At 44.9% G+C, this 24,064-nt stretch overlaps 1 protein-coding gene across 2 annotated transcripts in view; it reads right to left on the bottom strand.

The window, feature by feature from the left end:
* Positions 1 to 3,977: 3,977 nt before the first annotated feature.
* The window catches only part of CACNG4 (calcium voltage-gated channel auxiliary subunit gamma 4), a 43,585-nt gene continuing 23,498 nt past the window's right edge, over positions 3,978 to 24,064 (bottom strand). Inside the window, exons 2-5 of one of the 2 annotated variants that reach the window (XR_015260569.1) lie at positions 14,473 to 14,556; positions 9,166 to 9,306; positions 7,221 to 8,345; positions 3,978 to 7,036 (exon numbers count right to left, since the gene is read on the bottom strand). Coding sequence is in view for 1 of the 2 variants with exons in the window: in XM_086762525.1 (XP_086618651.1) it covers positions 7,807 to 8,345; positions 9,166 to 9,306; positions 14,473 to 14,556 (764 nt within the window). In the remaining variant the exon portion in view is untranslated. Of the gene's footprint in view, positions 8,346 to 9,165; positions 9,307 to 14,472; positions 14,557 to 24,064 lie in introns of both variants that reach the window. The other variant, XM_086762525.1, reaches the window with a different exon arrangement.

Genomic DNA, 24,064 nt, shown 5'->3' with positions numbered 1-24,064 from the left:
CTTATTTATTGTACTGTTTATTTTTATTATAATTATTTTTTAATTAACCTGAAGTATTCTGAGTAGTCTTTTTTTTTTTTTTGGTGCCTTTTGCCTATTTTTTTCTGCAAAACCTGTCAAGTGCTCGCTTTCTTTCCCACCATCCAGGTTTTCCTCAATGTGTTAGTCCACATCCCTTCTTTCAGAAGTTACTTCTGTTGGCCTGAACCCAGATTGCTTGGGCTGGGGCCACGTCTCTCCTTCCCTTAGATGTTTCAGCTGATCGTAAAGCCAATTCGATAATAATGTCAATGCAGAGGCCACTGTGGCGATGACATTAAAATTGCGATGTCAAACTGAGGAGGGTAACAGCACCTGAATTTTAAAACAATGGCTAAAAAAATGTCAGTGGAAAGCTGCAAATATCATGTTATCGTGTCAAGATAATGTCAGAGCTACTCCAGTCTTGTTTTCTGAACACCCCGAATTGATGTCAACACAAAGGTGCAGAGGTGTCAGCTCGAATTAATGAAGACACCCTGAAGCAATGAGTTACGGTGAAAGGGGAGCGTAGGAAAGGGAGAGAAAATAAAAAGGTAAAAAATATTGATCCAAAATAACTGCAACTGAAATATGAGTTAAAGGGATTAGCATTGCTCTGCTTGAGGTGTGACTGGGCTGGATAGACACCCCTGGGGAGCTGGGTGACATGTCTGAACCTGGTGTGGGCATCTGATGCTCTGGGCCTTGCAGGAAGGAGTGAGGGTTTGTGGTGTTAAATCTGACGGGAAGGGAACTGGGGAGGGTGCCCGGGACGTGGGGCAAGGCAGGGACCGGAGACCACGGGCACCTCTGTAGGAAGATGCTCTGCACAGGACCGTGATGCGCTGGGCTGGGCCTGGAGGAATATCAGAGGCTTACATTTAAACCAGAACTGAGAGTTCTCATGAAAGTGGAAAATCCTAAAGGGAACAGACTTTAAACCAGAAAATGAATGCATTAAGCACGTAATGCCTTTTCTTTTGAAGTAGTCTCCTGTTAAATTTCACTAAACATCAGTCGATCTTAGGAGCTGCACCCTGACTTGGCTTCCCTGATGCTACAGACTCCACAGGTCGTCTGCAAGTGATGCGTAAGAGAGTGAGTACGTGTTTGCAAACGTGGGCACAAAGCAAGGTTCTGGTTGCTGAGGAAGCCATGCTAATGATCGTGCGTTAGACTAATTACAGCCTACAAGGACTGCAGGGGTGGGAACTCATTAATTTTTTTGTTGGTGTTGGTCTTTGTGTCTCTTCCAGTGTTGGCAGGAATTATGCTTTTTGTTCTCATTTAGGTCCTCCGATCTGGATAAGTTCCTCAGGGTTTGGTTTTGTTTTGAGTTTCCTAATAATATCCAGGAAACTACTAAAGTGAAATCAGAAGGGAAAAATTCACCCTCCCTTCCCCTCCGGAGCGGAGCTGAGGGTATGAATGAGCTTCCATGAGTGGCAGTGGCTTCCCTGGAGACTGAAAAGTCACATTGATGCAGCTGAGGTGAAATATTGTCCCCAGCCCAATAAAAGTGACCTAGAGCCACCGGTCCACAGGAAGGAAACTATTTAGTGTGGTTATTGCTCCCCAAGCTCCGTGGGTTTGTTACAAGAGCTGATGTAGCCGCATTGCCAGGGTGCTGCTGCCTCCTCCTCCCAGCACAGCTTGGTGTGTTTTGGGGGACTGCTGGCAGGTATTTGGTGATCACTGCTTGTGGCCTCTGCAACTGCCGTGGCGAGAGCCAAAGGCTTTGCTGCCCATGGGCCGGGCTTCTGTTCCCAGCCTGGGAAATTGTGTCCCAGCGTGGAGGTGAAGCTGCCCTCCCTGGGGGGCCGGTGGGCTCCATGGCTCAGGTGGGCACCTGACAAATGCAGAATCAAACCTGATTTGTAGAGGAGCAAAGGACTAAGGGAAACCCCCAAAAGTTTTCTGCACATCCAGGAGACCACGATACCTAATCCTCTGGGAATGGTTCCTGCAGTCTCCCTGTGTCAGCTGGCAAGCATTCACTTTTTAAAAATCAATATCACATGAAATATAAACAGATTATTAATGAGGACCTGTTGGGAAGCAGGGAGAGCTGTAATTGGTTGCACTTTAGCAGCAGTGAGTGAGAGACACAATTATGCTTCTCTGCTGGGGAAAACGCTGAAGGAGGTGTCTCAAGACCAACTATTGCGTTATCTTTTCCGTAGCAGAGGTGTTGGCTTGGCTCTGCTCCCCAGCACTTGCACTTTTCTGTATTTCTTCCAGACCAGCCTCAGTATTTATGACAACCAGATCAACCAAATTCTGTGGCTCCCTTCTTGCAGAACGATGTTCTGCGGAAGACCCCTCCCAGGTGAGAATAACCCAGGGTGGAAGAGATTGTGCCTGACCTGCTCTCAGCTCGAACGCTTTTTCAGCAAACAGCTTTCTTCAAACATTGTTCCTTAACAATATCCGAGCTCCTGAACCTGCGCTGCCCCTGCGGTGAGACCACCATGATCATGGTTGGCTCCGCATGGCTGACACCTGGGAGTATCGCCAACCACTCTTCCAAAAGCTCCCTAATTCTGGGGCGGAAATCCTGCAAGGATTGCAAGGCAAGAGCAAAATGTGTGTGTGTTGTTTTTTAAAATTTTTTAGAATAGACTCCTATGGGCACAAAGAAGGAGATACGACTCCGCACTGCCGGACGCAGCCCAGCCTCTTCGCGACTCCAGCCCCATGGAGTCGCAGCAGGGCTGGCCATCGCATCTGATCCGCAGCTTCGTTCTCTTAAAATACCGACCGCCGTGCTGGGTGTGCCGTTTCGGTAAGCAATCCTTTTAGCTCTGGCGAAGCGAGGCGGCGTCGGCTGTAAGATGAGCCCTTTTGCAGACAGGTGCAGAGAACTCCTCATTCCCTTTTATTTTCGGCACCTCCCATGTCTGTTAGTTTTCTCACTCCAAGGAAAGGCCGCATCCTCCTCGCTGGGCTCTTTTTCCACTTGCTGAAGCCTCAATGATTCTGTCTTTGCTTCCCCCTTGAACATTATCATTTTTGGATGCGTCCCTGTTCACAGCAGGACAGCCACAGCTCTTGAGGTCACTATGGACCCACAGACTTGCTCAGCAATATGGGAAGAGCCGTTATTTATTTTACTTTAAGGGAACCAGCTTTGGGCTTGAGCTTTAAATGGTCCCGCTACCGGGTGTGGGAGGCATTTGAAATGATGAATCACCTGCCTCCTTCCAGACGTGCCCATTGATCACATGTACGGGCAGAGGCAGGCAGCTAGAGATATGCAGGCAGTCTTCATCTTTAAAGACAATTTGGAGGCTTGGAAACTGGGAAGGTAGAGTTAAAAGAAGTATTTGAAGAAGAAATATTGTTTCTGATACAGGGATGGTTCGGGATGTCAGGGACTGAGATGCTCCTGAACTGCCAACCCATGTTTGGTGCTGCTCGTACCGCTGTGATTCTACAGCAGAGATCAGAGCAAAGATTTCGTGGAGCTTCAGCATGTGGGGTCGAGCTTTGTTTAGGCAAAACGGACAAGATCACGGAGGGGAGGATGCTTGGAAGCAAATTCACATGAAACCTTGAAAGGTGGAGGCAAAGCACAGGCTTGGGGTTAGCACTTCAGAAGACACTGGCTTATTTTTCTTGATGGTGGTTTCAAGTGCCCCTGGCCACCACACCGGTCTCAAACCAGGCACTGAAACCAGAGCGTGTCTCACATGGGCCAAATTTAAGCTAGGAACAAGGTTTTTCTTTGTTTCCAACCCAAATGACTGGAAATATTGTGAAGATTGCTTATCTTGGAGATTTTGTGGCCCGTGGGACCACAAGAACAGTTTTTTCTCCTCTGATATATTGACTTCCAGTAGCATTCCCAGCTGCAATCAAAACAGGTAGAAATGTGAAAAAAATAAACACAGAAATCTCAGCTCAGCAAATCTGGAAGTTAAAAATCTATATACCTTTCTCCACACAAAAATGAATACATTTAAAATGGTTTATTTAAAAAGTAAGGATTAAGTACATTATACATGGTTGTGGTTATACCAGCAGAACTGAAGCACAGTGGAAATAACACTTTAGAACTGCAGACAGAAATGTAACCTCAAGGGACGTGAGAGATTAGCCCTTGTGGATATGTGATCCATACAGAAAGAAAAGGAAATATAAAAATAATCTATTGTTCGATGTACGGGCTTATGAAGTGATTTCTCCTTTTGCTCCTATTGTGTATGAGAAACTAGGAAGAGAGCGCTGATGATGGACCTGAACTTTGTTTCTCAGAAAATCAAATCTGATCCAATAGCATTTTTTTTTCCGGTCTGCTGTTACAGTATGTTACAGGATAATACCAAAGGACAGATTATTGTTAATGATATGATGAAAATATCTGCAGGCCTTGTTGAGAAATAGGGGCTAATTTGTGTTCGATACTGTCCAGGGACACCAGAGAGATGTGGAAAAACAGATGATTTCCTTTTTTTTTTGAACTGTCACTGAGTGGTTTCAAAGTCCGAGCACAATCTAATTCTGTTCAGATGGGTCAGCCATGGAGCAAGACATTGTTCGTGGGCAGGAATGCTGCAAATCTTTCAGTTTTGTGAAATCAAAGTTTTCGACAGGAAAAGACTGATTCTTTGAGATTTTTTTTTTTCCTGGAATTGTCAAATGAAACAACACTTTTTTTTCTTGTGTTGTTGAACAAATTACTGTGCTGCAATTTGACACAGAGCATGAGTTCTAAATTGCAGCCCCCATTCTCCCACAGGATGAAAACTCTGGTCCCTGTTGTCTCCCCGTGCCTTTGTTCCTTGTCCAGACCCTGTATCCCACGAGCATCCCGTGAATATCTCCCCGCTCCAGCTCCATTTTCCAAAGGCGGCCGCTGGAGGAGGAGCAGATGCTCCGGCTTGGACGGAAGCAGGGCATCGTGCTTGGGGAGCTGCAAACCAGCCCAGCCCTTGGGGAGGAGGCTCTGGCAAAGCGGAACATCCCAAAACACTCAGCAAGACTATTTTTTTTCCTGATGTGATGCAAAAATACTGCACGTGCCTTTGCGGGTCTGAGCTGGGCTCTAGCAAAGCCTGAGACTTAGGCTGGAATCAGATGGTTGGTTTAAACACACTCGCTGGAGAATGACAATGAAAAGAACAAAACCAATGCGCGAAGCAAACCTCACACTGTCAACTTCCAGTTCCATGTACGTGAGTTCAGAAAAACAGCCTATATCTAACTCCTGGGTTTAAAGGGAATGGATTTATTCTTAATTACAGTAAACACGGATGAGGACTTATTTCTAACTATTAGTTTATTAACACAGTGGGAAACAAATAGTTCTGGGAAATTGCACTTGAAAAATACATCGACTATAATTAGATGTAAATTAATTAGCACTTAGTATGACACACTAATGAGACAGAAGGTTTTTTTTTTCATTGCAAACTTCTACTTCTATCATAGCTAATCAAAGTATTTTAATATTACGAAGTCTCAAAAAGTAGGAAATAATTTATTGTTTGAAAGCATAAAGATTCTTGTAAAAAAAACCTTTCATCAAGAACTTTAATAATTTTAGAACTCTTTTATGTTGTCCTAGCCGAAAAGTAGGTAAAAAAGTTTTCTTGTCTGCCTCTGTTCGAATTTTTCTAAAAAGCTTGTGTAACATCTTTCTCCATAGTGTGTTGATACAGAAAGTAGCACAACATTTTCTACTTTTAAATCGTTCCCATTGCTCCATTCACTTTAGCTCTCAGAGTTCAGAGGTTTGAAAAAGGATCCCAGCAGAGTTTTAACCTGAATGGAAACTCTTAATAAGCAGGGATGAAGGCTCCAACCCACCTCTGCCAAAATAACGATGTCGCTCTGCCAGGCTGAGGGCTAGGCAGAGCTTAACAGTGACTAGGGGAAGACTTTTGCTTAAAATTGAGAATTGTAGCTTGGTTCTTGCAAGGAGAGAGGCTTAAGCAGGGTTTACCTGGGGGGCAGAGGGGGTTCAACTTGCTTTTTGGGATGTTAAGGCAGGTCCTCCGGGATTTCCCTGGAGAACTTGGTTCCACTGGCTGAAAGCCTCGTATCCAAAACACCGCCGAGTTACTGACGCTGCAGCCATCGCAGGGTAAATTAAGACTAAAAAGATCTTAACGGTTTGACTGAGATCTCCCACCATCAGTGAGCCAGGCTTTCCAAATAATGATTTTTTTTTTTTTTTTTTTTTTCTTGTCATCACTTCTCTAGTCTTCTGGTAGCAAAGATTTTATGGGCAAAGATGATGAGTATGTTCAAAGGAATGTTCAGGAATTAGATGCTCTTTTCTCACTGCACCTAATGAATCCCATGGGAATTGGCCTCTCATTCTTACATGGCTTGGCTGAGTGGTCACTAAAATCAACATGAGTACTATTAAATTATATTACCTTTGAGCCAGGCTCTCGAGCTTTGAGATTCCAAGCCTAAGTGTAAAAAATGAAAGCACAAATTTAAAAGAAAAAAAAAATCCAGACTTTTTTTAGAAACATACAGAAGCAAAGGGTACGAATTAGTCCCCCCCTTAGGTGATGCATAGAGTTTTCTGTGAGCTCTCTGCATGTAAGTAGATTCACCATTACAAAATAAATTAAATTAGGTTGAACCATCATTTCCATCTAAAAGCAACTATACCTTGCACCATGCGGCACTTATTCATAATAAAAAGAGTTTAATAAATATCTCATAAACGGTGATTATTTTTGTTCTATTTTAAAAAATACAAAGTTGTCATCTGTTCTGTTAACGCTCAGGTCCCGTCGCTGCAGGAAGGTTTGCTAGTCCAAACGCATTAGCTTCTCGTTTTCTTACGCGCATTGCTTAGGTATCTTCAGTTTCCAGTAGCGTTAGTGTTGCACTTGTGAAGCAGTAAGGAAAACAGGAATGCAGTCGCAGGGAATCGGTGGCTTCGCCTGCGCGGGCCACCCCAGCTCAGCTCTGCTTCTCGCTCTTGCTATACGTAGTCTATAGGGGCTCCTGACAGACAGCACTCAGCACCTTGCCGGATCAGGCACTAGGGCTAGTCGAAATGAGAATTCAAGTTTTCTAAATGTTAGGCAAGAAATGATATTTTCAAATATGCTCAAGTCCCACCTACTTTAATCCTTCCCTTTCTAGGCGTTTCAAGATGCACCCGCCCTCTTCTCCCCCACCTGCATTGCCCCGAGGGATGCCTTGCACCCAGAAATGGGAGACCCCCTTACCACTCCGTCAGGGAGTCTGTAATGCTCGGTATGCGGGTGCTCTGCCGTTTCAGTAGCACAAGTCAGTTGTAGAAAGTGTTGCCTTCAAAAATACTATCTTTTTTTCTTTTTAAATTTTTTTTTGAAAGAGGCAAAGCTTATGCTGTGTTAAAGGAAAGTGGCTCACTTGAGTAGTTCGTATTCATCCTTGGGCTTGGTTATAAATTAGATTTGCAAGTTTGTATTAAAGGATCTCGATATTAGAAAAAAAAAAGTCATACAACAATTTTTCTGTAATCCTTTAAAACACACTGGTGGCAAGTTCTTTGCAGTTTCTCCAAGACTTTGTACACACTACAAAAGTGCAGGAACACGAACCGCCTTCATCTCATAACACCAAGAACGGAAAGAAACAAACTCTGAATAGCTTCAAAAAAAGCTATGATTGTGTAATATCTTTATGTTGGTCCAGAGGTTCTCCACTTGCTACCTCAACACATGCCACAATTAAAGAGGTGAGGGGGTATTTTAACATCGCTCCTTCTCTTTCATGACAGATCCATTCTGTTTCGACATTTCTTCAAAAAGCGCAAGGAAGGAAGGTGTTTCAAACAGGCGTCGTTCTCCTGTTGACCATGTTGACATGGAGTCCTTCCTTAAATTCCTTCTGAAGGAAGTTGTGAACCTGCAGAAAACTGGCTTCTTGGTCTGCGTTGTAGCTGGCAGCCGTGGTAACCTTCAAAGGCTCTCTGGAAAGGGTGTACATGGAAATTTCGTTCATGGGAATGGTGCTTGCTATCTTCATGCCAACTGGAGAAATGTCTCTAGATGGAGAAGGCTCTGTAGATCGAGAACTGGATCTGGACCTCCGCCTTCTGTACCTATAACTTGGCATCCTGGCATAAGGAGAACTGGAAGAAGTCTTAAGGAATTCCCTCTTGGTCTTAAACCTCAGCTCTTTGTTCTTCTCAATATAAATGTTCACAGCCAGAACACCTATGGTTTCGGCCACAATAAAAGACAAGGCTCCAAAATAAAAAGACCAACCATAGTTGTAATGGTTCTTTTTGTCCTCATCTCGCTTGTCACTTGGGTCACCTGCATTGCTTGATATGTAGACAATAATCCCTATGATATTACTTAGTCCTAGAGAGAGAAAAACAGAAATCAGCGGTTATGTGGCTGGGAAGATAAAATTTAAGCCACATTACTTTCTGGACCTGAATGGTTCAAGGATTATGACCAGGAAATTTTATTACATTTATTTACTCTTTTGTTTATCTTGTTTCATTTATTCTGGAAAAACAAAGCACAGATCCACATCTGGGTCACATACGCTTGCACGGATCCCAAAATATCCAGCAGGATTTGTTCCCATCTCTTCATTGTCACGATGGGAAAGCAGCAGCTCATGGGAGCTCACTAATATTGTTAGTGGGATTCTAACATTCAGAATAATAATAAAAATACGTTTCGAGCTCAGGGCTATGGCTGTTCACCTTGATCAAGATAAGTTCTCTTCCACCTTGCTGAATTTTCATCTAAATGCAGCATGCTTAATCCGAGCTCCGGGGAAAGCTATTAACAATGTGGCTGGCTCTCTCGGATGTTTCTAGTGTGAAAAATGGGCTCACCTATCATAGGTGAAATTTTTCTGCCATCATATGAAAGGGAAAGAAAAAAGACCATGGATATAAGAGACGTCTGATTCATTTAATGTTTAATACTTTTAAAGTAGCGTAAAAATTGCACATTACTGGATTTAGCTTTGTTTTTCAGGAAAACTAAAGGCTTTTCTAGAATATACTTTTTGTAGAGCTTCAAAACCATATTTTTATCTTAAGAAATTTGCCTAGGGTGATGTTGGTAGTGCCCTCGATCCAGGAAAGGGGTGCTAGCATTTCCCTAGTCCTTTTCGCTGTAAAAAGGCAGCGCTTCTGTAGGACTCAGTTGAAGGAGAACATACCTGCTGCAACAAAGAGAATCCCAGCGCTGAGAATAATGTTGTTTTTGCTGTTGTAAATCCTTCCTGCTCCGACACAGAGTCCTCCCAGCAACAGCAATATTGTGCTTAGGATGGGGAACACGCTGGAGGCACGGACGATGCCTGGAGGGGAAACAGGTAGAAAACCCAGACAGACAGTGAGCATTTCAGATGCCTCCTTGGGTGCAAGCGTGGAGATTGCAAAGTCTCAAACCCCCTGGCTTTTGCTGGAATTATTACTGATTCTGTATTTCTGGGCACATTTTTGGGAGCCAAGGCCACAGGTAGGTGGCCAATGTGGCAGAGACACTCTCAAGCGAGTACAGTTTAAATCTGAGAGTTCTCCTACAAAGTCCAGCATTATCTCCATTATCTGCTGCCACTGTGAACAGAACGTTTCTGACAAAGCATGAAGTAAGCTACAGTAAGACCCGGCATCATGCAGGGAGCAGCACTGAAAAATTCATCAGCTGCCCATTCACGCCACAGCGTTTGGGGATGGCTTGAGCAGAGGGATCTGTTCCTCGGAACGGGCACAAGGTGGGCAAATTACAGCTCTTGAAGGCTGCAGCATTCGCCCTACCAGCGAGCCCAGCTAATGACCCCTTTTTCTTTTGTTGAATATTAAGAACATTGAAACCTTTCAGATTTCTAAGGAAGAAATTCTAACAAGTGTGTCTCAGATGTTTGTGTTTAGTTTCCTGACAGCTAAGTAGCGTATTTTAAAATTCTGCGTGCTTCAGCCCATTCACCGGTATGGGATATAAAATCCCTGGGAAAAAAAAAAAATTAAAACACTACTTTAAGCCAGCTTTCAAAGTCAGGTCACTACAAGACTAAGTAGCAATTGAAAGGGGAGCGGCAGGGAGGGAAGAAAAGGGCTGAGAAAAAATAAACAGGCACAAGAAGAGAGAAGTCTGTACTGTAAAAACCAAAGGGGTAAAACCTGGTAGGGAGTCCTGAAAGGCAGAGCGAGGAACTGACTTATGTTGTTACAGAGTGAATTATATATATTATTATATAATATATATGAAATTATATAATTATTATCTTAGAGGATTTTTTTTTGAAGGGGAGATAAGGTGCTGAATACTACTGTGGAAACCGGGATTGTCCCAAAGCTGAGGACTGTGGAAAGGCAAAAGCACAGAGGGGAGTCCCAGCAAGGTGAGTGGGCCGGGCTGCCAGGATGCCCAAGGTGGGTGGGGGTCAGAGGTTGCTGTGACAGGGGGTGGAAACCCCACAGCACTCCAGGAGGGGACGGGCACCCACAGGGCTGAGCGCACGGAGAGGAGACAATCGCCATCTGGCCCAATGTGCTGATGCTGTGCCGTTCGCCACGCGGTCTCTCCCGGGTGCCATCGTCCTGGCTGACATGCACAGCGAGCGGCGCCCGTTTCCCAAGGAGAAACGGCCAGATGTTACAGCTGATGCTTTCTCATTTCACTTTTGATGGCCGTGGCGTTCCCAGTTTAGCGAATTGCTTCCTAACGATTCCTCTGGTAACTGGTGGCAAAACTCCCACGGACTGCAAGAGGGACGGGGCTGGGCATTTAATAACAGCCTTGCTTTCGCGTGCGCTGCACAACCCTGGCAGCCCCAGCTACGGGCCCAGCCCTTGTTAGGATGGTGCAAACCTAAAACCAAAAAGACCGTCCCTGCCTGGCAAGCTCATGCCTGTATTGATCTGCAACAGCGAGAAAAATCCGTCTCCTACCAAAACTGGCACTGTCACTGCACGTGTCCTTTACAGACAGGGCATCTTCCAACCGGATCTAAACCAATTCAGTCGGATGCATTGCTATTCCGACAGCGTCTTGCAATAATGTGCAAAGCCGAGTAACGAGAGCGCAAGGTCTCAAATCAAAGCCTGTTGAGTGCTGAGAGGCCGTTCTGTTGTCCTGGGCAGATCCCCGCGTGTGTGGTATGAGGTAACAGGGCTTTGACTTTTGGGTCAGTTTTTAGATTCAATTATTAGAAAAATATTCAATGTCAGGGTCTGTTTGTGCTGGTGGAAGTGAAAGTGCCCCAAATCACTGTCTGTCAGAGTCCTGACAAAAGGCAGCATAGCCTTAAAATCTACTGTGGCTCTCACCCTTTCTGGTTGTTATTTTCTACAGTTTATGTTCATGTTGTTTATCATGATTTCAATTAAATCAAAGAGCTTTCCTAAATTGCTTCAGTGATATCATCAGAAGGAACTTGCCAGACATGCCAAATATAGGGGGTGGGTTGTCTACTTGTGGCAATAATCTCCAGAGAGAATTTTTCTACATTAGGTAATTAATGTGAAGAGAAACCAAATACACAGTGTTCTCTTCCTGTTAAACCCTACAGTCTATTTTTTCCTACAATGTGTATTTTAACCCTGAAATTTAAAAGGAAGCTCATAGGTACCATGTAGAATTTACATACATCTCCCAATACTGGTAATAAAATGACAGCACATCAAAAAAAATCAAGGCAATCCAGATTTTGCTTTCTCCCCTGCTTTTTTTTTTTTTTTTTTTCTTGTTTACCGTCCTGTCTGTTTGCATCGACAGTTCTGCACCGCTATGCGTTGTGACACCTCCTTCGGTGAAGCACCGCAGCGTGCCGTGCTGCTCCTCCCCACGGGGCTGCGAGCCCCGGCCTCTGCTCCTGCTTTTATTCTCCTCCAAAAGGCAGGAGCCAAGCAGCCAGCTTTAAAAAGAGGATGCTACAGCACACGGGGAAGTCGTCCATGAACGCGTAGACATGTCTCTGAAATGAGGTCCCCAGTCCCCCTCCTCACTTTCACACCACAGCAGAGCTCCGGCATCCTCGCGTGCACAGCAGGGATGGGGCCAGCTGGAATCCTCTCTTCTGCAGAGGGAGAGGCGCGTGTGCTTCACGCAGTGATGGATCGGAGCAGCTTGGCTTCCATGCGCTTGCAGAAATGGAGGAGAAGGGGAAGCCGGAGCAGACGTGTGCGGTTGGGTGATGTGGGTGGCGTGGGCTTTCTGTGCACGGCAGCTGCTGGGGCTCTGCACGGACATGTGGAGGGGATTTTTTTTTTAGATGGACAGATCTGTGTGTTGTCACACAGAAAGTTGAATAGGAGGGGTCCTGTTTGAATTTGTGTTAATCGTCAGCGTGGCTGTTGTTTGCTTGGTTTTGCAGGGAGCAGCCTGAACGGCAAAGGGCAACATCCAAACTCGTGCTCCTACCCACACCCTGGACCAAAGTCCCCTAAAATTGGTAATTTTTCTTTTAATGATTTCAATAGAGTTTTGAACCAGGGCTCAATTCTGCTAGCACCACAACGTTTACAGGTATCTGAAGCCCATATCGGACTGGTTGCTGTGGAGCAGGCCGAGGCCCCTGGTGCTGCTCTGTCAGGAGCACAAGATGCAGGCAGTGCTGGTGCCTTCGTCTAAGCCAGACAGGAAAAAATAATAGTTACCCCCAAAATGGCCCTCTGGGACGCTTGTGCTAAGAAACAGCGAAACAAACTTGGGGAACGATATGGACGCAGCGGATTGCAGAGGTGTTGCACAGAGGGCAAAAACGGGACGGAAGATCTCACGTCTTCTTTGAAACAGGATGCAAATGTCCTCTTGCCTGTGTCTAGTTAGACAATGATTTGGTCCCTATTACATATACGTATGAGCTCATCCCTTCTGGATTTAGCTACATAACCTTTCAGTAATCTCTAAATCAACCGTATGCATTTTAAGTGGAGCTGCAGTGTTTCTCGCAGGAGGTAACGCAGAGGAGCCCTGCTATCCGTGAGACCGGGCCAGGACGAGCTCTGCTCCGCGGGGGAAGCAGCTGAAGCCTGGCTTTGCAGAAGACATATAAAGGGTTGGACCCGCCTGTTTTTAAGGTCTGTACTTAGTCACTTTGGAAAACAGCTTTTAGGAACACCTGTCACAAGTACACTTACAAACAATTTAGCAATCTCAGGTCATACTGAGGAGCTGTAGGTTGTTTTTCCCAGTTCTATCTTTTCTCCAAATAACCGAGGCAAATTACACTTTTATCAAGATGCTACTTAATTCTTTCCTTTACAGTCCTTTTACTAATGATGTTTCTTTCCTAAAGCTGACTTGGCATCAGTTTAACATTAGTTCCAAAGCTTTATATGAAAGATAAATGCAGCCATGCTCACATTCTGCTCGTCTGCCTTTGTCTAAGCACTGAAAGCATGTTACCCAAGCACTACAACTGATCTAAATTCACAAGACTAAAGAAGAAAAATATATCCAGGTTTTCTGGTAAAGTGTACTTTTTGGAGATTTTTATTTTTTTCTTCTTGTCCCAGCAACCAGAAGTTGCTTCCCACAGGTGAGCAGAAGGGCAGAGTGGTTCTCTAAGTGGTGTTTCAGGTAATTAATAGCAGTGTAATTGCAGAGTGTTTTGCTTGCTGGGTGTATCAGCCAGCAGCATCATTCATTGCTCCCAGAAGCTTTCCCAACACCTTGTGAACTGCAGTTCTTTTCTCCAGTAAAGGGCAATGCTTTCAGCTTGGCTGGTCAGCTCTTTTGTTCAAAAGGAACAACCAGGCAGGGCGTCCTCTGGGGACAGGGAAATCTAACTCAAACTTTACAGGACTGATGAAGTTTCACACTCCGGTTCCAAGACTTCCTATCAGCCGCGCGAATGGCTGTCCGGAGGAGATGAAACGATTGCCCTGATTGCCAGCCCCAGGTTGGTGGATGAAATTACTTCTGTGGCAGATTACGCATGAGCACGGAGCAGCAACGGCTGGCTGTCCATGCAGGGAAGCCTCAGCCCATGTTCATGCTGAGATTTTGCTGTTAGCTGCAGAAATTTCAGCTTCCTTCCTACAATGCAGTAATTTCACTGCAGGGGGAGGTGGCTCAGCAGCTGCAAAGGATGAGGCTTGCATAAGGGTTGGGTTTCAGCATTAGGAAAAGCTTCCTAATGGGCTGGAACCCACTCCTCAAACCCGTATTGATACGCTAATCACATAAATACTCTCTCTGTAAAATATCCTCACCAATCCGGGAATGAGAGCTGTAGTTTTCATTTTAAAACTTTCCATATGATGTTTAGAGAATGGGCACCACAATCGTGAGCGTTCCCCTGGCTGAAGGAAGCCCTTGGAATGGGGGTCCCCAAGGGTCATGGTTGTGTCAGCTGCAGCGTGAACTGCACATACGTCACTGCTGCTCTGTGCCACCCAGTTTGGACCAGTCTCTTGCAATGAATAAGACTTGGGTTGCGCTCTACAGAAGAGGAACCCAGGAAAGTCTCTCTGGCCAAGTCTGTTAACGCTGTGTGTTACTGTTACTTGTCACTTACGGAGAAGGTATTCTGAGCTGTCATGGTCATAGTCATTGTCTTCAGGGAAGTGATTGATTCGGAAGCAATGTCCTTTGTAGATTCCTAAATGAAAAAGCAAACATAACACGTAAGGAAGAGAACCAGGTAATGTGCTTCTGCCAGCTCTGTTTTATTTCCTTTTCTCCTAGATTGTATAATTATTCTCCTCTAGATTGGTCACTGATTTTTTCAAGAAATCATCTCTACAGTCACAAATTTTGGGCAGATTGGGCTGAAGTCTAGCTGAAGGAAGGGAGAGCCAGGATGCCTGGGCTCTTTTCTTCCGTCTTCCACTTATATCATTCTCTTGAGTTTTTTAATCTCTCTTTGCTTTACTTTATCAGCGCCACACTTATCTTACAAGCATAGCGAGTCTGCAAAGCTGCTTTTTATTCCCAGAGTGACTGTCACTCCGAGCCCTGCTCCACGGCCGGGGCTCCACAGCAAAGCTGAGTGCCCATCCAGCGCCCACCACCCCTCTGGCCTCATCCCCAGCAAGGTGCTGGCTCCCCTTATCAGACCTGGTAAACGGTGAACCACCTGAGGCCTCTTCAATTACTCTCTAGGCTTGGAAAACAAATCTATAAATCTCTTCCTGCTCCAATTTAAAGCTGTATGTCTCCCTCAAGGTTGGCTCAGCTTTTAATGGCATATTTGTTTAGCTAACTGGGAGCCTGTGCAGTAAGTCAGGGTGCGAGCGCGCGCTCCTGACACCTGAAGTAACAACGCCAGCGTTGTCCAGACGAACCCCTCGCTCGACTGAACAAGATGAGGTGCAGCACTTTCCCCATCTAGGTAAGGCTTTACATTAGGATTTTGTATGATTTTCTATCACGGTTATCCACAGCCACGTCCAGCCCGAGCTGCAGTCGGGTAGCTGAGCCCGCTGTTGCGCGCGGGGACGTCTCCCCAGAGAGCTGACTGCAGGAGCGGAGCCCTGAGGTGCGATTCTGCCGTGGTGCTTCCATTATTCATTAACCAGCGCCTTCGCGCTCAGGAGCATACATCACCCAGGATGAGTTATCCTCCGCACAGGAGTGTCGGTGCTTACAGCTCGAGCTGGCAGAAGGATTTAAAAACCAGCACTTAATACTACTTTAACAGAAGCACAGCTGCAGTCTGTAGAATATAAATGTGGATTTATTTCACTACCTATTACCAATGATTACAAAGATCTCAAAAGAATTACTAATCTGGATGATTTCTATTGCTCCCTGTGAGTGTCAACTGCAGGTTTGCTACTACAGTGCATTTAATTCTTCCAGTAAATGATGTATCTACTCTAATTGCGGTAACGGCTCAGGCTTTCTCTGCACAGCACTTCAGAGCTGGGAACAAGAAGTGAGTGGCTCCCGTCACATCTGGAGGTGACACACGTGTCCTGTCTGCCAGGACAAGAGCCCTTCAGCTGGGCCTGCTCTTCCTAAGCATGTCTGCCCGGGCATCCCTCTGTTTGCCATCAGCTGGTTTGTTGCTCTTGATGGCTCTTCAGCAAGGCAATCCAAAAATCCCGATTTTAAAGATCCCAGCGCTTATTTTTATGGCAGTTCATGCAGTGAAACGAAATCACTCCCAGCATAACAGGGCCTCTGAGACTGGATGGTCATTTCTTTGAGCCTCTTCATTATGGTGTGCCAATTGAGAGGAAATACATCCAGAGTATGATTTTTTTTCCTCTCCTATTCATTAAGGAAAAAATATAAATCATCTGCTCCCTCTAATTTGCTATGGAAATAGGCTTTTCAATGACTCTGTGCTTATGTGTGTCTAGGTGGGGCCATCTCTCCATCTGTATGTACTTCTCCAATAACTTTTACGGTAGTTGGTTGAATTTATCCAGAGCTGATACAAAAGCAGAAGTATCACAGGTAACTGAGCTCACACAACTTCCACGCCAACAGATACAGATGCATGAAGGAGAGAGCTCTGTCCACCTAAGGCTGCTTTGTGAACTTGCACGTTCACAGGGCATGGACATGGGCAACAGCCCAAACAAATGTCCCACCTCCAGAAACTCAGCTAAGAGACAAGAAGTCTGCAAGACTGAAATGTTCCCCAAGCTTCTTGTGTTTGCAGCACTGATAGATTGATGGAGAGTTTTGGTGTCTGTAAAATGGCCTCAGGCTATCAAACTTCTGAATGAAATGGCCCCTTAGCAGAACCTTCTTTTACGCAGAGACCATGAAGCCATCTCTTCCACCTCAGGACTGAAACACATCAGCAGGACAGGATGGGTGGGTATTAGCAGTTGTCTCTTTTATGTTTGGAGACCTTAATTTCCTTGTGCTTCTATCTGGAGCCTGTCACATGAAAGAGTATTATCAAGCCTAGCAGAGGTGAAAAAAGAGGATAATTAGCCCCAAACAGAAAATTCTAGCTGAACTTGAGAGTTCCTCTCTATTTCCAGTTCTTAGGGATACAGAGATTGGTCATTCTGGCCAGCTTTTTATAGAAATAGCAAATGGCTGTGAAATTTGGACCTGTATCAAAGCCTGAGAATCTAAAACATTCTTCCCGATGTTCTTGCTATACTTCAGATCATGGATATCAGTTTGGGGTCCTCTCTAGTGTCTATGGTATTTGATAGCTAATAACAGCAGCAGACTGGATAAATTTTTTCCATAAACTTAATAGGTGTCATATAACTCAGCAGCAGCTTATTAAACCCCCAGTGAGGCCTGAAGTTGCTGTCAAGAGCTCTGGTGATCTACAGGATACTGAGGGCTCTTTTAATCCACAAAGGACCAAAGTTTTGCTAGGAAAAGTAACAATACATTTTTTCATAATGATGGACTTTGAAGCTCAGATTTGGGAAAAGTTAAAACCAGATGGGTGGAAGCTACTGAAGCAGTGGTCAGCTTTAAAAGCACAACGACAGAGTGTGACTTGTTCTTCAAAACAAACAAACCAAAACAAAACTGAGATTTGGTAAAATACCTGGCTCCGTGCCCCTAATGCAAAAGAATAAAAGCCATGAAATAGAAGAGGTGGCAGAAAAAGAAACACCTCAGTTGAATTCAGTAACAACCAGTCTGCAGGATCTGCACAAGGCCTGAACTCTTTGGAGTTCTTCTCAAAGGCTTCACAGAGGATGCCTGGAAGAAACGCGTAGACAGATGTGGCCCCGGTCCACACTCAGTAAGGCACACATAGGCTGTTTTCCACACCAGGATGTGACGTGGAAGAGAGATTTTTTTTTCTTTGCTTGAGTATGAGGGTACAGTCCCTTATATGCTTTGGAGAGGAAGATGGAATATTTAACTTCTACTTCTGTACCCACTAGAGAGAGATAAATAAAGTGCAATCACTGCCTAACAGATACTAAAATATTGAGAAGCACTTCTGGATACCTCTTGAGAGTAAGATATAATATGCCACTGGGATGCTCTGAGTATTACTCCTTTCTTTGAATGATTACTGATACATTTTAAATGGTGCTTTTAGAAATACAAATATTATAATGCATTTTTTTCCTCATAATAATAACAACTTTGTTCTGAATTTTGAACCAGGACTTCAGGATCTGGGTTAATGATAATGAAGAGGCAAATCTTCTGAAGTGTTGCTGATGGTATAAGAATATTTTTTTCCACTGGTTGCAGTGTACTTAGCTGGCATTTAAAAAATAAAAAATTATTTCTGACTTGGTTTTACTCTGTGTTCAAGGGCTTCTCCGACAAGGTTAGTACCTCCCAATCTCACTAAGTGTTGTTCAGATAACTATAATTAGAGTGTGATGTACTCAGATAATGTGATAAGGGAGGGAATTGTAGTGCCTAAGTGAAGATTAAGCTTTGTTTTGGGGTTTGAGATCTCAAAGTACATAGCGTTTCAACAGTAAATCAAAGCAGTGATCCCAAATTCTGATGACATACTACCTTCTCCTTGCTCTTTCTCAAATAATCCTTTAATAGTCCTGCCTGTACCATTGCAGAATTGTTCACTTGGGGTTTTTTTTGACGACTGAGAGCGATGGTTAATGCTAGAGGATGCAAATGCTTATTAACTTTCTGGCGATGCATTACAGGATCCCATTGTTGTTGACCACCCCATCAGCCATGTCTCTGTAACGCCCATTTCCCGTGGTTAGTATTTACCAATAGCATTCCCTGATGCCCTCGAAGTGTTTGCACAAATTGGCACTGGAAGATAGAGCACTTAAATGTCTGACAATATTGTCAAGGCAGGCCGCACTTTTGTTTTCTTCCCCCTCTAATTCTGAAAACCATACACAACAAGATCTTCCCATAACATTAGTGTTCTGTCATCATTTAAAATAGGTTTCCACCCAGCAAGATTCTAGCAGCTTTGCAGCAGAGGACCTTGTCTGCGGGGTACTTCTGTCAATAGCAATTTTCGTCTCCTTGCTCTGAGCACAAGCTTACGGGAGGCGATATCTGATAGCAGTGGGAGACACATGAAGATAGATGGGTCGAGCTGCCGCCTCCTTCTCCACCAACAGCTTCTACAGAGCTATTGCCTGGTTAACTATTTCATCTACCAGCCCTTGTTGGGGAGACTAGGCAGTAAAATGTTGGGTTTGAGGTGTGGTTGAGAAACCTTTCTGGTTTTCTCATGGAACACCAGAAATTTGCGACCTCCTTGGCTCAAGCTGTCCCTGCCAACACGGCACATTCTTGTAGCTCTTGAGCAGCTACGGATACTTAGCGCACACGTGCGCACTATTAATAGCGTTAGCAGGGTTTTCTCCTGAGGGGGGTTACACCGATGGAATGGGCGCTGTGAATGTCAGCTGCAGGAGTGGTGGCACGGCTACAGCAATTACCTGCGGGCAGGTAAATACACCCCATAATTGTCCAGCCTAAAATCCCACTACCCAGCTGATTTCTTTCTGGCAAATTTGGTTCTTCAGGAATGGTTTAAAGACGTGGAAAGAAATGATTTTCAAGATCATTTGACAGCAAGTGCTTCCAGATACAAGGAATACAAGTTGCAAGGAGCTGACTGTATATTAAAAAAAAAAGCAATTAGTAAGGGACCAGGGGAAATTTGGCCCCATGGTTCTGCTTGTTACATCCATTCCATGATTAAGTCCTGTGCTCAGTTCCAAAGCCAACCATTAGCCTGATTTCCTGCAACACTCGAAGAGCTGAATGTTTAAATGACAGATTTCCTGAATATACCAGCAGAGAGGAGGCTGACTGACAGCTAACATCGCAGACAAGAAGGAAAGCGTGACATGCAGAGTGCGGCTGTTGTACCAGCACCTGCCTGAATGCAGGGTCCACCTGAGCTTGCCGCATGGGACTGGGTTTCCTTAATGGCATGGCTTTGCACTTCCCCTGGACAACAGCGGAGAACCTCTATTTATAGTGAGTGAGAGTGTGTCAGCGCTGGCCTCTGCCAGGGGAGGAGAGAAACAGTTCTGTATTTTTTTCCTTAGTAAGATTTCTCTGCTGACAAGTTCTGAAATCCTTTGCAGTGTGATTTGAGCAATAGTGAGCAAAGGAGATCACACATGCCAAAAAATGTTCCTCGCCGCAAAATTTACGGCGTGGAGTCTATCTGTGCCCTGTGTTCATTTCTTTGATTTTCCACCAGTACAACTCCCCTGTCTCACTGGATTGACACACAACGGCAAATGCAGCCGCCAAGTTAACTTTCTTTTCTCTTCATTCCTCTCATCATAAAATCACCCTTGAAAAGAGGAATGCGCGTGATGCACCTCCTTTTACTTTCAAAACCTGCTTTGTGGTGCTGATGCTCAAACAGGGACTATTATGGTCTCTCCACTCAGGCCACAAGGAAGAGCATCAGCTATTTTTCTGTAACCTGGCACTTTCTGTGGTAAACTGTCCCACGTTTGATTATTTGTCTCCTGCTGTTTGCTGAGAGTTTCATAGCCCTGTCCTTAAGTTACTTGAATGAGCACAGGTCCTGTGAGCCTCTGCCAGAGAATGTTTAATGCTGTCATTATAAAAGAAATCATGAAGTATTGCTGCAGGTTGTGTGCAAAACACACCCCTGTGAGTTTGCTACCCCATATTGCTGCTGTACCGCTGTCCTCATCGCTGTGGAGGATGGAGCCAGCAGAGAAGGAAGCCTCGGGAGGTTAAATACACATTAATTGGGCGTCAGCCTTTGAGAAAACTTTGGCTGTTGCAAGAGTCTCACGAAGCTGGAAACTTCAAAGCATAGGTTGTTTTTGAGACAGATGCTGTCTGACACCCCCTGAGTCCTGCCAGTCTGGGAAATATTTGTCCATACGACAGTTTGTATTTTTGTTTCATCCTGATGGTGAATTTGATGAAGAGCGCTGCTTGTACCTGGGGTTATTCTCATATTTTTGCCAGCGTAGGTCTTGTTTTCAGAAAATGCTTAGGACATAAAAAGATGAGCCGTCCATTCCCATAACTGTGGGCTATTGTGGTACCAGCTGACCATCACTCGCTGTCCGTGCCTGCCATGTTCAGGCTAAAGCAAACTCAGCTCAGCTGAGTCTTTTAAAGGAATTTATCCTGAATCTTAACCATATTTCTCTACAGGTGTTGAGACAGTGGAATAAAAATAATCTATTTTTCCTCATGAAAGTCCTTTCCTTCTTTCTCTGTCTTTTGTCCCATAACTCAGAATTCACTTGTTTCTCATTGAGGGGAGCTGAACAGCTTGCTCTCAAGGAGCAGAGATTTAGGGCCAGATTCTGATTTCAGTGTAGTGGACTCAAATCTATTTCACCCAGTAACAGTGATATCAGAATCTGGTCTTCTCCCTTTGTTGGCTCTTGCTCTAAAAATAATTTTCTTTCTGCCCAGGAAGTAAAATGTTGAAATGTATGAAATTTGCCCCACTTTCTTCCTTAGGAGCTGTCAGCTCTAACAAACCCTTTGGGTTCCTCTTTTGATCTATTTTCAATTGTCTGGTGGGCAAAGCAAAACTCCTCCTTGAGTCTCTTATTTCCTTATCTTCTGCTGTGACATGAATTTCCCCTTTTCCAGTCCTCCCCCTCCCCTGCCTGCAGACCCTCCGCTGCTCAGAGCTTTTCATCCATCCCCTCAGTGCCGTGTGAATGACTACCTGTCGCTTTTGCTGCCTGCTCCATCTCACTCCTCTTGAGCGTTTTTAAACGCAGAACACCCTCCTGTTGTGGTTAACACCTCGCGAGGGCTCGGACCGCTCTGGCAGTGGCGGCGCTGGAGGAGATGCGCACTGAGCAGCTCGCAGCTGCTTCTGCCTACGCACTTGCAAATGAGCTGATGTTGGCTGGGATGGCGCTCCACTCTCACTCCGGCCTTTGTTCTCTGTGCTCGCCATTCCCCTCAGGTCTGGCAAAAGCATGTTTTCTCTAGGTCTCAGTTTATCTTGCCATTTGACCTGCTCAGTCCCACCATTAACCTCATTCCACTTCTCTTACCTTTGTATGGTAGCTAATGCTTCCCCTGTATTTATCACACACTTTCTATGAGAGAAGAGACTGTCTTATACCACCACTCTCAAGTAGCTACTCTAGGATATTATAATCTGCTTTCACCCACTTTGCGCTGTCGCAGTGTCTGATCCGGGTGCCTGTTGCCATCTGCAGCCTCTCCTTGGTGCTCCTCTACAGAGCCGATCTACAGCCCTCTCTGTTGGAAGCAGAGGCAGTTCACAGCTTCTCCTTTCACCCTAGCCCCGCAGAACGAAGGGCGTGTTGCTCTATTCCTTGCATTGCTTTTTTTCTATAGCCGTCTCAAAATGTAGAGGAGCTCACGCTCTGCATTGCAGAAGAGCCATCTCTACTGACCCGAGAGCCAATTTCACAGCCGTAAATAGCAACTGGGAAGGTTCCAAACTTGGCAGTTTGACCTTCATGTCACGACCCACCCTCTTCTCTTCTAACACTCTTGAGTTTCTCAAGGCCCAGATGTGCTGCCTTAGCTGACCTCCTCCAGGCAAGAACGCTCACCATTGCCTGAAGAAGTCGGCCACGTAGGAGAACATGCATCTCGCTTAGGTGGTGAAGATGTCTGCTGTTGGGTGGTGACTTCTCATTCTGGCATGAACAATTTTACTCTTTGAGCAGTATTATTTTGGCAAGTTGCAATCCAGAAGGTAACACCTGAATGCAACTGGTAAACCATCTCCAGATTCTGGATCACCTACATCAGAAGGCATCCAGGGAAATGCCTACAGAGGCTCAGTCAGTTTTAATTCATGTGAGTATATAGAGCTTCACCAGCCGACCTTCTGTTTTCAGCTAGGCAAATATCATCAAAGATGTTGTGCTTTTGTACTTCTGTGTAAGAAACAAACATGCAGAAAAGACACTTTGCCAAAGACGACTTCAAAATTCTGTGACAGCCTTTTGTTCCATTATAAGATTTTATTTGAGACCTTGAGTGATGTTAGAAAATCCGAGGCAGCGGAGCTCATTTCCCAAAGATTCACCTCACCTGCACATCTGGGAGCTAATAAAACACATCCCAGAGTCTGGCTGCTATCCTTTGAATTCTCTTCAGTCATTACAAAACTGCTGCCAAAAGTACTCAGTGTCCTTGTGCTACCACAGTGAACACCAGCAACACTGGGGAAATGTAGGACAGCAGCAAAGCAGATGAGTTGATTGTATGTTACACGTTGTGTTGTTTTGAGTGACTTAATTTCTATTTTCTTTGAGGGTTCCTCTCATAAACCAGCAGTTTGGCCACAGAAGTCACGACTAAGGTTATTCAACAACGCTCCCATCCCTTTCCCAGTGGCCTTTTCTTAGTCAAGCAGCAGATAAAACTGCGCGCTGCATTATTCCACTGCCACTGCTCAGGCATCCCCAGCAGCCCCTCCGTGCCTTGCTGATGGTCTTCCCACTATCGTTTGTAATTTGCTCCCTGTCCTTTTGTGCTGCTTCTTGGATGGCGAAGTGGGGGAAATTCGGGGGGATTCTGTGGCTTATTTTAGTCTTTCTTGTTGCTGCTTTTTATGGAGCTTACTGAGAGAATGATTTTCTGTTTTCTAGGAAGAAACACTGACGTGCTTTCAGCCCCAACATTCCATTTGCATTTTGTAAATCATCTGCACAGGAAAACAGGGGCAATTCCTCAACTTGGGTATGACACCTTTTTTTGGGCCAATGTTGGTGATGCTGCTTGAGGAACTTTTTCAAGCCAGAGCTAAGTTTGCCCTGCCATGGTGAGCGTTCTCGTGCCTGGCTCAGTCCCAAGAGACTGTCAACGTTTCTAAGTTGTCATGGGGTTGTTAGCTCACTTTGCCGTGTCTGCTTTTCTATCTACCACCACAGCCCACACTTGCTGTGTTCTGCCTTCACACCTCATTTTGTCCTGCAGCTCATGCCGCAGTCTTTTATCCCAGCAGTGCAGAAGTTTGTCTCACCACTCATTTCCATACTGAAATAATAATTTAAAAAATGAATTTGGAGCTTGGATAGAAACTTCCATTAGAGTTTTGTAGTTGACTTTTCTCCCTTAGCTATAATTGGTCTAACTCTCGAGGAGTTGGTGTTGGCTTCTTCAGTGAGAACCTTCACCCATCACAGCTTCAAACTGAAAGTCACTCTCCAACAAATACTTATATTCTGGTCCAAAATGCCTTAATTTAAAGAGTTACTTTAGTAACTAGC

This window comes from Chlamydotis macqueenii, chromosome 18, assembly GCF_036417535.1.
Source record: "Chlamydotis macqueenii isolate bChlMac1 chromosome 18, bChlMac1.mat, whole genome shotgun sequence".
Taxonomy (NCBI): domain Eukaryota; kingdom Metazoa; phylum Chordata; class Aves; order Otidiformes; family Otididae; genus Chlamydotis; species Chlamydotis macqueenii.
Note: the sequence above shows the minus strand (reverse complement) of the source record. Positions and strands in the feature narration are given on the sequence as shown.